A 13,258-nucleotide genomic window follows, 5' to 3' on the forward strand; every position below is an offset into this window, starting at 1 on the left:
GGGTTACCATTGTCCTGCAGGTCTGTTGGATTTTTGAGGTGACTGTTTTGCTAATGTGGTCGAGTGTCTGTGGGACCCCAGACGTGTGGGCACTTCACGATGGCCAAGATGGAGCCACACTGCTTCAGCTTGTGCTGTGGCCGATATGAGGGAGTGCGTCTCTGCATCAAAGCAACCCCGGGTTCTCCAGGCAGCTCTCCTTCCTGGGCTCCTGGAAGTGCTGTCTGGACCACTCCAGCAGGGAAGGCATTCGTGCAGATGGGCCCTGCTGTGATTCTCCCATCTACTCCTTCCCCCTGCAGCGTGGGCACCCCCTGCTGTGGGGCCCGGTCTAAGCTGCTGGTTGGCTTTGCTCCCTGTGTGCGCTGCCATCCCAGATCACCAGGTCCTTCCAAGTCCCCATTATTCCATCTTCCTCCACGTACGGAGTATTTGCTGCCAGGGCTGTCCAGGAGGAAGACACCGGGCTCCCCATTTTGGCCATCTTGCAAATCCCGGGCCTGTTTTCCTGTGTATGGAATGGATGTAATCGCTCGACAGTCACCTGGGCTAACTGCCCGCCTGTGCATTGCTGGGTGTATCACGAAGACAAGACGATGAGAGGGGATGAGGTTACTGTCGCTGGGAGGAGATTCTGAAAGCAGGGAACCAGGGAAGATGACAAAGGGATCCTAAGCAGAGGGGGATGGGGCCCTGGAAGCTTGTGTTTCTGGGAGGGGAGTCTGGATCCCAGAGTTCTAGGAGGAAGATGCTGGGCGAGGAGGGAGGACCCCAGGCACGCGGCAGTGGCTCTTGGGGCGCCTGTCGCCGCTAGGAGGCCTTTGAGGCTGGTGCTCACCGGCCCTGTCCTGTGTCGGGCTGTGTTGCAGACTGATGCAGAGGAAGTTCTCGGAGCCCAACGCTTACATTGACGGCCTGCCCAGCCACGAGCGCCAGGAGGAGCTGTATGATGACGTGGAGACGTCAGAGCTCACAGCAGCGGTAAGGATCCTGCCGGTCAGCGGCCTGGGGCCAGCCAGTCCTCTTCCTGCCAGGGCTCAGGGCTTGCATGCCAGAGTTCATGGACTTGTCTTGGAGTGGGTTGAGTCACCTACAAGGTCAGCAGCGTGGACGCTAAGGTGCCACGAGTTGTGCTGCTCACTGGTGGGGGCTTCACTCGGTGAAATGGCTGGCTGCGCTTGGGTGGGCCATGTGGTGTGGGGTCTGAGATCCAGGACTCCTTCAGCCTTTGAGGTCCAGGTTGATGGTTGAGGGGTACAGGTGGTGTAGGTGGCAACTCCCACGTCCTGGGCATTGAACTCTGCTGTGCTACGGGCTTCACGTAGATAGATACGCGGTCAGTCCCAGTCACCATGGAGGAAGGTACTACTGTTTGCACGGTCATGGGTGGGGAAGGCTCAGGGATGTAGGGTGTCTTGGGTCTCACCCACCCCGCTGCTTGGGTGACACATCCAAGATTCCAGTGGAGTTCCCCCGGAGGAAGAGAGCTTCCCCGCTAACTCCAGAATGGAGTGGGCACAGAGCCTAGAGGCCAGGTCGGTGCCTCTGCCACAGCTGAGGGCGTGGAGGCAACGGTGACTGCACCTGTTTTCTGCAGGTGGAACCCGCCGAGGAAGCCGCTCCTGCCACAGATGCCCCGAGTGAGAGTGAGCTGGACCGAGTGTACCTAGACCTCACGCCAATCAAGTCCTTCCTGCACAGTCCCGGGGGGGTGCAGGCCCGGGCCGCCTCCCCCACGTCTCCACACCTGGATGGTCAGGGCGAGGACCCCCCTGCTGCCCCGAGTCCAGGCTCTGCCTCAGAGGAGCCCTGCTGTGTGATATCCCCAGAGAGCCTGGAGGAGCAGGTACAGCCCATCCCCCAGCAGGCGAGCCGGGCCCCCTCCCTGCACCAAGCTGAGTCGGGTTTGCTTCTTCCAAAACAGAGGCAGCTGCAGAGCGTGGAGCCTGAGGACGCTTCCCTGAGAATCACTCCTGTCAAAATCCAGACTGAGCAGCAGAGAATCTCCTTCCCCCCGAGCTGCCCCGATGCTGTGGCTGCCACCCCGGCCGGTAGCAGCCCCCCTGCGAAGGACAGACTGCGGGTGACCAGTGCAGGTGCTTGTCTGATGGGGAAGCAGGTTCAGACGGTGTCGACGCTGGCCCGAGCTCCCCCAGCAGTCTCCTTCCCTTCCCTGCTAGGCTCGCCTGGCCGTCGGAGCTGCTCTTCTGCCCCAGCCACGGGTTCTCGGTGGTCCCCGGGAGTGGGCTGGGTGCAGCCCTCATGCTCCAGCCCCGCTGAGGCTTCCTCTCTCGGGCTGCAGAGATCAAGCTTGGCAAGAACCGGACGGAGGCCGAGGTGAAGAGGTACACGGAGGAGAAGGAGAGGCTGGAGAGGAAGAAGGAGGAAATCCGGGGCCACCTGGCTCAGCTCCGGAAGGAGAAGCGGGAACTGAAGGAGACCCTGCTGAAATGTACAGGTGAGGCCGTTGCTCCCCGACCTGGTGGCCACAGGACCGGCAGGTGGTCTGTGAAATCTCTAGAAGTCGCTTAAAGCCAACTCTCATTCCTGGGCCCATTGTCAGATGGGATGCCAAGACCTGGCACCAGATTCTGAGATCTGGGTCAGTGCCTGGAGTCGCCTGGCATCTCCTCTCTGCACGAGCCCCCCTGGGCTTCTCAAAGCCTTCTTTAAAGCGAACAGAAACTGAAGACCCCTGTAGCATCTGTGTCCTTGTATTTTCTAAATCCCCCTTGTATCATTTGACAGCTGTTTTGTGGCGACTGAAACGTCTCTGATCCTTGGAGGTGCAGGAACTGTGGGCTCCTGGAGTATTTCAGTTGCAGAGTTGCACCAACAAGCATAACTGGCAGAGCAGGTCTGGGGACAAATGCAGCTGCACTCCGAGCAGCTCATCAGATGACTGGGGAAGGAAGGTCTTGGGGGTGCGGCAGAGCCAAAGCTGATGCACTCTGGATGGCATAGAGTTGGCCCATTTAAAGTGTACAGATCAGCTTTTAGAACATTCAGAGCTATACACCCAGCCCCACAGCCGACCTCAGAGCAAGCGTGTGTCTGAGCAGCCACTCCCCCTAGTCCCCAGCCCTCCTGGCCCCGGACACCCATCTGCTTTCTGCCTCTCTGAATGGGCACCTTCTGTCTCTGAGGGCTCCGCAGGCTGGCTCTGGTTAGCTCACAGCAAGACAAGTAGCCACTGGACTTCCCGTCCACCCCACCAAGACCCGCTAGCATGTGAGCTGATGAACTGGAGCAGAGGCTCAGCGGTGACTGTCCGTAAACCACGCCGGGGCCATGGCCAAGGTGCCAGGCACTTCTAGCCCTTTCTCTCCTCTCCTGGATAGTCCAGGTGGGTGAGGGCAGTTGTCACTCTAGTTCATTCTCGCTGCAGCTGTACCCTGTAGATTCTGGGTTACTGTCACAGCTCACAAGAAAGTCATTCTAACTCCAATCCACAAAAGTATCAGCAAATTTTCTGCACTTTTTCCTCTACAAGTTTCCCTTACACGGTGGCCCCTGCTCCTGCTTGTCCTCTGAAAAGGGTTGACATCAAACTCAGAACTCGTCTGTACTTGGAGACTGTTGACTCACGCTGTGTATCGAATGCAGTGGTGCCTGCCTTTCCCGATAGCATCCCAGGACCTCCATGTCACCGAATCTTGGTACAGGTGCACCAGGTTGAGGACGTGTGTTCCATTAGAGCTATGTGGGCACTTTGAGGGCCAGACAGTCCAGCCCCTCTCCAGTGTCCAAGCCTTCTGAGTCGTCGTAACAGCAGCAGCTGTCAGAACACCGAGATGCCCAGGGAGGAGCTACCAGGAGGGACTTGGGCCTCAGACCCATGCCTTCTTGGGAAAGTCTGGAATTTTCCCAGGCTCTGCAGGAAGCCGACTCACGACTTGGGCTTCAAGGCTGCCCGCCATACACACACACACAGCCACTCCAGCCCTGACTGCTCAGGCCAGCCCTGTGGTTCACCAGGGCCCTGAGCTCCCTGGCCTTGGCTGGAGAGTTCAATTTTCTCTGCAGACAAGGGCGTCCTGGCCAGTCTGGAGCAGAAGCTGAGGGAAATAGACGAGGAGTGCCGGACCGAGGAGAGCCGGCGCGTGGACCTGGAGCTCAACATCATGGAGGTCAAGGACAACCTGAAGAAGGCCGAGGCGGGGCCCGTGACACTGGGCACCACCGTGGACACCACCCACCTGGAGAGCGTGAGTCCCCGGGTGAGTGCCAGGCGCTGCAGCTGCCTGTGGGGCCCCGGGACACAGGTGGAGGGAAAGAGGTCCTGTCTCCATCCACTTGACCCAGCCCTCACCGTCTTTTTCTGACCACAGCCCAAAGCTGCCGCCCCGACCCCTGTACCCGACTGCACACCAGTCAACTCGGCCACAGCCCTCAAGAACAGGCCTCTTTCTGTCATGGTCACAGGCAAAGGCACCGTCCTCCAGAAAGCCAAGGTAAGGGGTCTCTCCCGGGACCAGCCAAGCCGTGGTTGACCCCCGTGGCCCCACAAGCTCCCAGTAGCAGCCCCGGGGCCCCTGCGCTCAGCAGGAAGTGGCAGCAGCTCTGGTTTTCTGGGCCTTTGCACTGCGAGGCTCAGGCGTTCATGTTCATTGGCGCCAGGCCACGGACATCCTTGACCTCCCCAGCACTCAGGAACCAGATTCCAGGGATAGCTGCGGCCTAGGGCCCAGCGAGGAGTAGACAAGGAGTGGGTGTTGGGACTGGGTTTCTCCGGGAGGGCTAGACCCGAAGCGTGATCAATCCTTAACTCATTTGTACACTGAAGAGCACATCTACAGCTGCCTCTGTTCCTATCCCACTTTCTGGCTGGAGATGGCTAGAGCTTGCAGGCATCACTAATCACTCACGGCACTCCCTGGTGTGCCACAGCCGCAATCTCTTCATAGGCGCTCCAAGCAGTGATGAGCACACGGGTTGAAACACTTGCAGTCCCTATTCCTAATTGCTTCTATGCATAAAGGGACTTCAGGAAGTTCATGGAAAATGACATTAAAAGACACATTTTGGTGCAAAAAATTTTTGAAATCCATGCATGTAAGAGGTCTTCAAAACATTCATGGAATTGTGTTTTTTGGCACCAAAATACATGTTTTAGTTCCATTTTGCTATGAACTTTGCTGAAGTACCCTGGTACAGAAGGTTGCTACAGAGGATAACTGATTTTCTCTTGGGGGGGCGGGTGGGTGCTGGTGAATGGTACTCTAGGAATGGGAGAAGAAAGGAGCAAGTTAGGAACGGAGCGCCGTCTAAAGACTCTCGCATCCACGTGGACCTTGGTGACAATCCTACTTCCTGACGGTCTTGTGAAAGCAGCAACTCCGAAAGGGTGTCCGTCTGGAAGAAACCGGATAGACCACGGAGAGTTTCAGACAAGGGGAGGCTGGGAGGAAGGAATACAGAGCCGGAGGAAGGAATTCCCCAGGGAAAGGCTGCGGCTTTGAAGACTGAGTCTGATGGATGTAGACAAGCGTTGTTGTATTTAGAGATATCCTGTGTTTCTTCTTTCAAAATTGTCATCAATTGCTTTATCCAGATTTTTAAGGAGGGAAAAGAAGTCAAGGTAGCAGGGCCCTGTCACACTGGTCACGTGGCTTTGGAGGCTGAGAAAGTCTAAACTCCTGGCATCTCCTAGCCAGTGCTTAGCAGCACCAGGGGTTAAACCATCCCTGCCTTCAAGTTTGTTCTCTCTAGTTTAGCAGGCCCAAGTCGGTCATCACTGATTTTAAACAGCCTTGATACAGCCTGTGACATAATTCTTGAGAAACTAACAGGGAAATAGCTGGGGCCAAGCTGAGCACTGACCCTGCTACATTAAGGATTTGTTTCTTGCCCAAGGCAGACCTAAAGCAACTTCTTTTAAGTAAGTTTAAATGACACCATGTTTATAGAAAAAAAAACAAAGTTTAAAATCTTATCATTTAGAATAGTGAAAAGTATTTTTTGCGATTTAACTGACTTTTTACATTACCATAAGGGGAAAAAAAAATCACTCCTGTTTACAGATTCAATCCTGTGGCCAGGCCGTTTTTAAGGGAAGAGTTATTTAATATAATGCCCTCCGCATCCCTGTTTTGGTGAGGTGAGCACCCTCTCCTCCCGGAATTGGCAATGCTGTTCTTCGTGCTGCTCCTGTCTTTTCCTCGGATTACACTGTTGTTTAACACAGGTTGGAACATTTCATCTATCATCTCTGCCTCATTTCTGGGGGTTCTGAATCCAAGTTCTCTAACACTGGTTTCCTGAGAACAAAGGTCTTTTTTTTATTTGTGTCTAATTCCAGGGCATTTATTTCCTTTGTCACAAATACTTGGTGGCCTTTTACCAAGTGGAGAGTTAGGTTTTGTTTTTTTAATAAAATTTTCATTATATTTTGGGTTTTCTGTCTTTCATGTAATGACTTGGGGCAGGGCCTGGGGAAATGTTTTGGTTATTTGCACACTGAACTTCATCCATGTAGTAAACTCTGGTAGAATTACAAAGTGGCATCCCAAGGCTTAAATCAAGGAAGGAATTAAAGCTGAAAGAAGATTCTAACATCATCAACAATGTGCCAAATACACGAGACAACTACAGAAGCTGATCATATAGAGGCAACAAGAGGTTACACACACTCCTGCTAAGCAGAAACTAGGGAGGTTCGCAGTGTAAAGAGGCAAAATGTGGCTCAATGAAAAGACGACGTGAGTATTTAGTGTGAAACAGGAGAACTGAAGAGGCGGCCCAGTGTTCTCCATTTTCAAGTTACCATAGCTCAGGTCGGAGGATGGGTATGGGGGAAAGAACCACTATATTCCTAAAGTTGTACCTATGAAAAATGCATTAATTAAATAAAAGCTTTAAAGAATAAAGTTACGATAGTTCTGGTAAAAAAAATTCACATAACAAAAGAAAAATAGATGAAAAATTCTTAAATAAACTACTAGCAGGGCTGGCACTGTGGCTCAGTAGGTTAATCCTCTGCCTGCAGCACTGGCATGTCATATGGGTGCCAGTTCTAGGCCTGGCTGTCCCTCTTCCCATCCAGCTCTCTGCTGTGGCCTAGGAGAGCAGTAGAAGATGGCTCACATGCTTGGCTCCCTGCACCCGTGTGGGAGACCCAGAAGAATCTCATGGCTTCAGATTGGTGCAGCTCCAGCCGTTGAGGCCGTTTGGGGAGTGAACCAGTGGAAGGCAGACCTTTCTCTCTGTCTTTATCTGTAGCTCTACCTCTCAAATAAAATCTTGAAAAAATAAAATACTGGCAAAATTAAATTTGGCAATGTTTAAAGAATAATGTTTCATGACCAAAGAGTTCTCCAAAGAATCAAAGGTGGTTTATTATTGAGAATATACAAATGTGTCATTTATCACATTTAACAGAGTTAATAATTTGAGACTGAAAAACAGTCTCAAAGGAAAAGGAGAAAGCACACCAGAAATCTCAGCACTCACAATAAACACCTGGTCATCTAACAGAAGGGGGCCTTAACCTGATAAAGCAACCTGCAGAAAACAACTATCATAGTGAGAAAGTGGCTTTAGCCAAGAACCAGATGTGGATATGTACTGTTACTACTACTTTAAAAACCGTTACTCCGGAGGTCCTAAACAATGCAAAATGCCAAGAAAAAATGGCATACAACTTCCAAAAGAAGAGACAGAACTATTTGGAAGGGACACTTGTCCAGGAAAAAAAAAAAAAAAAAACTCTTAGAACGAGAGCACTCAGCAGGGTGCCTAAAATCAGGGTCATTCAGAGAAAACCAAAGGCGACGTATGACCTATTTGCAAGGTCTTCACTGTATAATTAAAGTCAGAAGAGAAAGCTTTCGTTCCTTCCAAGTGAAAAAAAAAAAGCACAATGGTCAGGCACTGAAACGGGGAATTCCCTCTGCTGCTACTGGGACACAGAAAAAGTCTTAACTCATCAGTACCATCGTCACTAGCAAAGGCTGAAGAAAGGTTGCAAGAGCTGGGACGCTGGCTGCTAAAAACAAACAGCGAAGGCCTTCAGCGCAGGCGTCCAGAGTTTGTTGTTTGGGTCCAAGGAACTGGGATGGGGCTCCTGATGTTATCCCTGAACAAGACGCTGACATCACGCACTGATGACTGCTCTTAAAGTCATGTAATTTCTGACATCTGCTGGGTGGCCACGGGCTCCTGCCCTGATGGGGCCCCCTGTGACGGACAGAAGATTATCAATCAAGATTCCCTGGTACAGACACGATTGTCGTGACTCAGTGCCTGGGACAGCAGACACTTAAAGTCTAACGATAATGGTACGTACCATGGGGCATTAACGCTTCAGGCCCTCTTCTGACAGCAGAAATCCTGAAGTTCTGAAAGCTGAGTGGCATTTAACTCAAAGCAGCCCTACTCCTGTACGTAGAACACGACACTAGAAGACAGCCGTGCCAACGACGGGGATGTGCTGGGAGAACCACGCTGATGGGCGACCCTGCCCCGCGGGAACACCCTCGTGGACACCTGCACAGACTTAAGTTAGGGCTGATGCCACTGGGGGGGACTTCCATCCTATGTGCAGTCCAGAGTGGACCAAAAACACCATTGCGTGGTGCGTGAGTCTGTATTGACATTTAACAGAAAAACCATGATCAAGTCTCAGGATTTCCGTCAGATCCTTACAAAGGTTTCTACTGCAAACCCAACCTAGACAACATGACAAGGGCTAAGAGTCGTTTACCAGATGCTGCAGGGGTGAGTAAGGACCTCGTTTGCCAGAAAATATTCCAGGTGCATCTCACTGCTGCATAACTACAACCATTCCCATTAAATAAGTAACCAACAGCATTTCGTGGGGGTAGTTCTTTAAATCCTTTTAAAAGCAGGCATTTAAAAAAAAAAAGCAAAAGAAAACAAAAAATCTAGGCAACACCAGATCTATGCTTTACAAAGCAAAAAACTCCTTAAGCTTTCTTTATCCTCTGTTGACCGTAAGAATTCCCCTCCTCTTTGCCCATGAAAAGGAGTAAGGAGTGCCCAGTGAACACCTCCACAGCGACCCGTCCTAAGTGAACAAAGTAAGCTGCCCATGCCCAGACCGACTGCACACGGCCTCTACAGACCGGGGCCGTTTGTATGCTCAGCTCTCCCGCAGTAGACAAACAAGGCAGTTCACTGGCCAGGTACTTTCCTGGTCTCCTACACACATAGATCCAATCCAGTCACTGGGGAAGGTCACAGGTGCCACTCAAAGCATCCAGGAGACCTGGGTGAGTGAAAAAGCCCCTGCTTTTTCCACCTGGAAATGTCATTGCTCCCGTGGTCTGAGCGATGCTCTAGGCAAACACCCTGTGTGGGGCAGGGCCGTCTCCGCAGCGCTCTGTCTTGCACTAGTTATACAGAGTGAGCCTCAGACACATCCTGGTGTCTTCAGGATCCTCAGGGGAAAGCAAGCTGGCAGGTGACATACCTCAACAAGCCACCACCAGGCACAGAAAATATTTACTGATGATGCATCCAGAGTTTCCAGCATTGCCATCAGTGGGTGACTCCGGCTGCTGCCACTGTCCGTGAGCACTGTCAGCAGCTGGGAAGTTCTCCCGGGCGAGGCTGGTGGGCAGTGGGCAGAAGGGTTCTGGACAGAGCAGGAAGCAGATGCCCCACGGGCTCCCAGAAGCCAGACTTTCAGCGTCCAGGATGCCCCAGCCTCCCGTGAGGCTGCAGGGAAGGGTTTGGCCGCTGTCTTCCCGCAGGCTCTTGGTGGGGGCCTAGTGCCTGGGGTGCGTCGCCTCTCAAGACCCCTGGAAAAGGAAGTGAACTCTGAGAACATGAATGTCCAAGTCCTCTCCTTAACCCACTTGCATCCCTGGGAGCCCCTTCACATCTCGCTCTTACTCCACAACCCAGCCCCCCAGGCAGAAGATGCCACGCCAGACTCCACCTGCCTGCCTTTCCCATCCACCCCGGCCTCAGGAAGCCAAGTCTTGCAGGTGGCCGAGTTCCTTAGACTGCAGCTGGAACTGTCTTCTGACTTCCGGCTATTCTAACTTCATTGATTATTTTTAAAAAATACTTACTTGAAAGAGTTAGAGAGAGAGATCTTCTATCTGCTAGTTCACTCCCTAGATGGCCACAACAGCCAGGGCTAGTCCAGGCTGAAGCCAGGGGCTTCATTCCGGAGGTCCCCCATGTGGGTGGCGGGGTCCCAAACATTTGGGCCACCTTCTGCTGCTATTTCCAGGCCATTAGCAGGGAGCTGGATCGGAAGTGGAGCAGCCAGGACTTGAACCGGCACCCATGTAGGATGCCGGTGTCACAGGCAGCAGCTTTACCTGCTGTGCCACAGCACCGGCCCCTGGCTATTCTAATGTTGGACTTGTGTGTGTCATGGAGGCTGCAGTGCTGCTCCATGCTCATTCTCTGTGCCCTGTCTGTCCCTTTCCCTCCAGTTCCTTCTCTCCACTTGCAGACCTCTGGTACCTACAACCCGTCCCAACTCAGCTGGCAGCTGCTCTGCTCAGTTCACTGAGCAAACCCCCAGCTCCCTCCCACCTACCTGCCTCTGAGCCCGCCTCTCCCGGCTTCAGCCCAGTCTGCTGTGCTCCTGGCTCCGGCTGCCCAGCGAGCCGCGATTTTCCTCTACGGTGCCGAGCACCATGGAGCAAACCCTTCGCACCTACCTTGTTCACTGTGGCCCCGCCAGAATGGAACCTCCGGGAGCAGAGGTTTTCAGTGTTGTACACACTGCTGGATTCTTGCACCAGACTGATTCCTACTAGTGAGTGGGTGCCATTGGACCACCTTCCACTGAGTCGTTTGAGGCTTGGCAGGTCTCGGAATCCCACCCCACCCCCCACGCGGACAGCAGTGCCCACTTACGGTTCTCACAGTGGGGGCCCTCCCAGCCGCCCCGGCATTCACAGCGGTAGCTCCCATTCTGCAGGACGCAGGTGCCCTCATTCATGCACGGGCTGGGTTTGCAGAGGTTGACGGGTCGCCTGGCCTCTGCAATGGAGAATGTGCACCCCCCCGCGCGCGGTCTGGGTCAGCCCCAGATGCAAGGCCACTATAGTGGCAGCTCCCAAGCCTCATGTGTCCCTGAGGCCCCAAAACAAGGGGCCACGTGGCCAGGTTAGTAAGACCCAACTCCCACCCAACATTTCCATGTGCATCACGTGGCATTGTGTCATTTCTGCCCTGTGCCATTTAAAAGCTGGACAAGCAATCACGGGCAAAAGGAAGCCTTGGAGGCACACTCCATCATTCACTACCTAGGTCAGTGTGAGGGCTCTTTAAAGTCTCAGGGGGCCTGGGGGATGTTCTCGAAATGGCCTCCATTGAAACAGAACGCAGAAGTTCTCCAGTTTGGGCAGGAAGTATGTGTGTTCAGTTCTCTGCACCTTCCGTGGGAAATGGGGATGGTTATGCCCACTGTAGACTTCCCATGAGCCTGAGACGGCGTGCAGAGCCCGGCCCGCAGGAAGCGAGCGGTCAGCAGTTGGCAAGAGCTGCTGCCCTCGTCATGATGCACACGAGGGCTGGGCCCCAGGGGCCCTGAGAGGTGCGGACCCTCCCACTCACCTCCACAAATCCATTCGATGACAGCGTCCTGGTGGTACTGCAGGTCGGCGTAAGCTGCCACATGGATCAGGGAGTCCCGGGGACCTGCCAGTCTCCGCAGCGCATCTCTCAGCACGGGCCCCACGCCCACGACCAAGACAGAGACACCGTTGTCCCTCAGTTTCTGGGCAGGGACGGTGGCGTCCTCCACCCCTCTCCCACCTGTGAGCATCACCAGGGCCTTGGGGACGCCAGGCCGGGCGCCCCTCTGGACTGTCATCACCTGGTCGTGGACGTGCAGCAAGGCCGTGCCGGCTGAGCCCACCCCACCCAGGTAAGGAGCCTGGCTCATGGCCCGCAGCACTGCCGCCCGGGTCGGGTGGGTGTCCAGCCCGAAGGCAACCTGCACCCGGCTGCCGTACACCACCAAGCCGACCTGCGTCACATCGGGGTTCACATCAAACCGGAGGGCACAGCTTCTCAGGAAACTCTGCATGTGGGCAAAGTTCTCGGGGCCCACGGAGGATGAGGCGTCCAAAAGGAAGACCAGGTCCAGGGATTGGGCCTGGCAGCCTGCGGGAGCAAGCAGGGGGACCCTTGTGGGGGACTCAGCTGGCACAGCAGGTCAGCCAGTCCTCTCTGCCTGCTGCAGGACCCACCCCCTCAGCCTCTTCTTCAGCAAAGACCACCTGACTCCTAGAATATGGGCTGGCATTGTTGGCACAGCCAAGTATTAAGCCACCGCCTGCTGGCATCCCTTATGGACACCGGTTCAAGTCCTGGCTGTTTCACTTCCAACTCAGCTCTCTGCTAATGCACCTGGGAAAGCAGTGGAGAATGGTCCAAGTATTTGGGCCCAGGACACCCATGTGGGAGACCCAGAAGAGGCTCCTGGCTCTGGCCTGGCCCAGCCCTGGCCATTCCAGCCATCTGGGGAGTGAACCAGAGGATGAAAGATCTCTTTCTCTCTTTCAAATACATAAATAAATCTAAAAAAGAAAAGAAAACCAACTCTAGCAACAAGGAGAACCTGTCACAACCATGAGGAGCCCAGGGATACAGGCTGATGAAATGCTCTGTGGAACCCAGACGGGATTCTGGGATGCTAAACGGACGTTAGGTAAAAATGCAGGACCTCTGGACAAGGGATAGGCGTTAGTAAATCAAGTACCAGTGTTGGTCAATTCATGGTCAACCTGCACCCTCCAAGGCCAAAGGGTGACAGTGGGTATGGGAAAGATGGGGAGCCTCGCCTCTTACACCGTTTCTGATAACCCACAGTTCTGCTAGAAATAACAAAGCGAGAGCAGGCATTTAGCCTAGCATTGAAAACGCTAGCTAAGCTGCCCATGTTGCACACATCAGAGTGCCTAGCTTGGTACCTGGCTCCAGCTTCCTGTTATTGGGAACCCTGGGAGGCAACAGGGGGGGGCACAAGTACCAGGGCCCGTGCCACCCACGTGGGAGACCTGGACTGAGCACTGGGCTCCCAGCTTCGGCTCAGTCCGGTCGCAGCTCACGCAGGCATTTGGGGAACAAACCAGCAGATGGAACACACACCCTCTCTCCAGTAAAATAGAAAAATAATAGACAACATACACAAAAGCACTCTGGTCGTGGGAAGACAGGAGAGGCTGGGTGGGAGTGGGCAGGCCAGCCTGTCCCTCCTCCCTGTGGGCAGAGAGACACTGGGGCAGAGGCTGAACCCCGTATGCAGCTTCCCACCACCCACCTC

The 13,258-nt window shown here is 53.9% G+C and overlaps 2 protein-coding genes across 10 annotated transcripts in view; one reads left to right on the top strand and one right to left on the bottom strand.

Annotated features, from left to right (window-relative positions):
• The window catches only part of AFAP1L2 (actin filament associated protein 1 like 2), a 113,295-nt gene extending 106,906 nt beyond the window's left edge, over positions 1-6,389 (top strand). For all 7 annotated transcript variants that reach the window (XM_070057183.2, XM_051823656.3, XM_008270545.5 and 4 more), the window contains 7 exons: positions 870-981; positions 1,598-1,846; positions 1,925-2,096; positions 2,303-2,458; positions 4,027-4,220; positions 4,332-4,454; positions 5,227-6,389. In XM_070057183.2, coding sequence (XP_069913284.1) covers positions 870-981; positions 1,598-1,846; positions 1,925-2,096; positions 2,303-2,458; positions 4,027-4,220; positions 4,332-4,454; positions 5,227-5,253 — 1,033 coding nt within the window. In that variant the 3' untranslated portion in view covers positions 5,254-6,389. The remainder of the gene's footprint in view (positions 1-869; positions 982-1,597; positions 1,847-1,924; positions 2,097-2,302; positions 2,459-4,026; positions 4,221-4,331; positions 4,455-5,226) is intronic.
• A 923-nt stretch (positions 6,390-7,312) lies between these two features.
• The window catches only part of VWA2 (von Willebrand factor A domain containing 2), a 54,177-nt gene continuing 48,231 nt past the window's right edge, over positions 7,313-13,258 (bottom strand). For all 3 annotated transcript variants that reach the window (XM_008270543.5, XM_051823659.3, XM_051823661.3), the window contains 3 exons: positions 11,545-12,096; positions 10,843-10,968; positions 7,313-9,764 (listed from right to left, as the gene is read on the bottom strand). In XM_008270543.5, the coding sequence (XP_008268765.4) occupies positions 9,649-9,764; positions 10,843-10,968; positions 11,545-12,096 (794 nt within the window). In that variant the 3' untranslated portion in view covers positions 7,313-9,648. The remainder of the gene's footprint in view (positions 9,765-10,842; positions 10,969-11,544; positions 12,097-13,258) is intronic.

This window comes from Oryctolagus cuniculus, chromosome 15 (assembly GCF_051225735.1).
Source record: "Oryctolagus cuniculus isolate XC-2025 breed Fujian yellow rabbit chromosome 15, ASM5122573v1, whole genome shotgun sequence".
NCBI classification, from domain to species: domain Eukaryota; kingdom Metazoa; phylum Chordata; class Mammalia; order Lagomorpha; family Leporidae; genus Oryctolagus; species Oryctolagus cuniculus.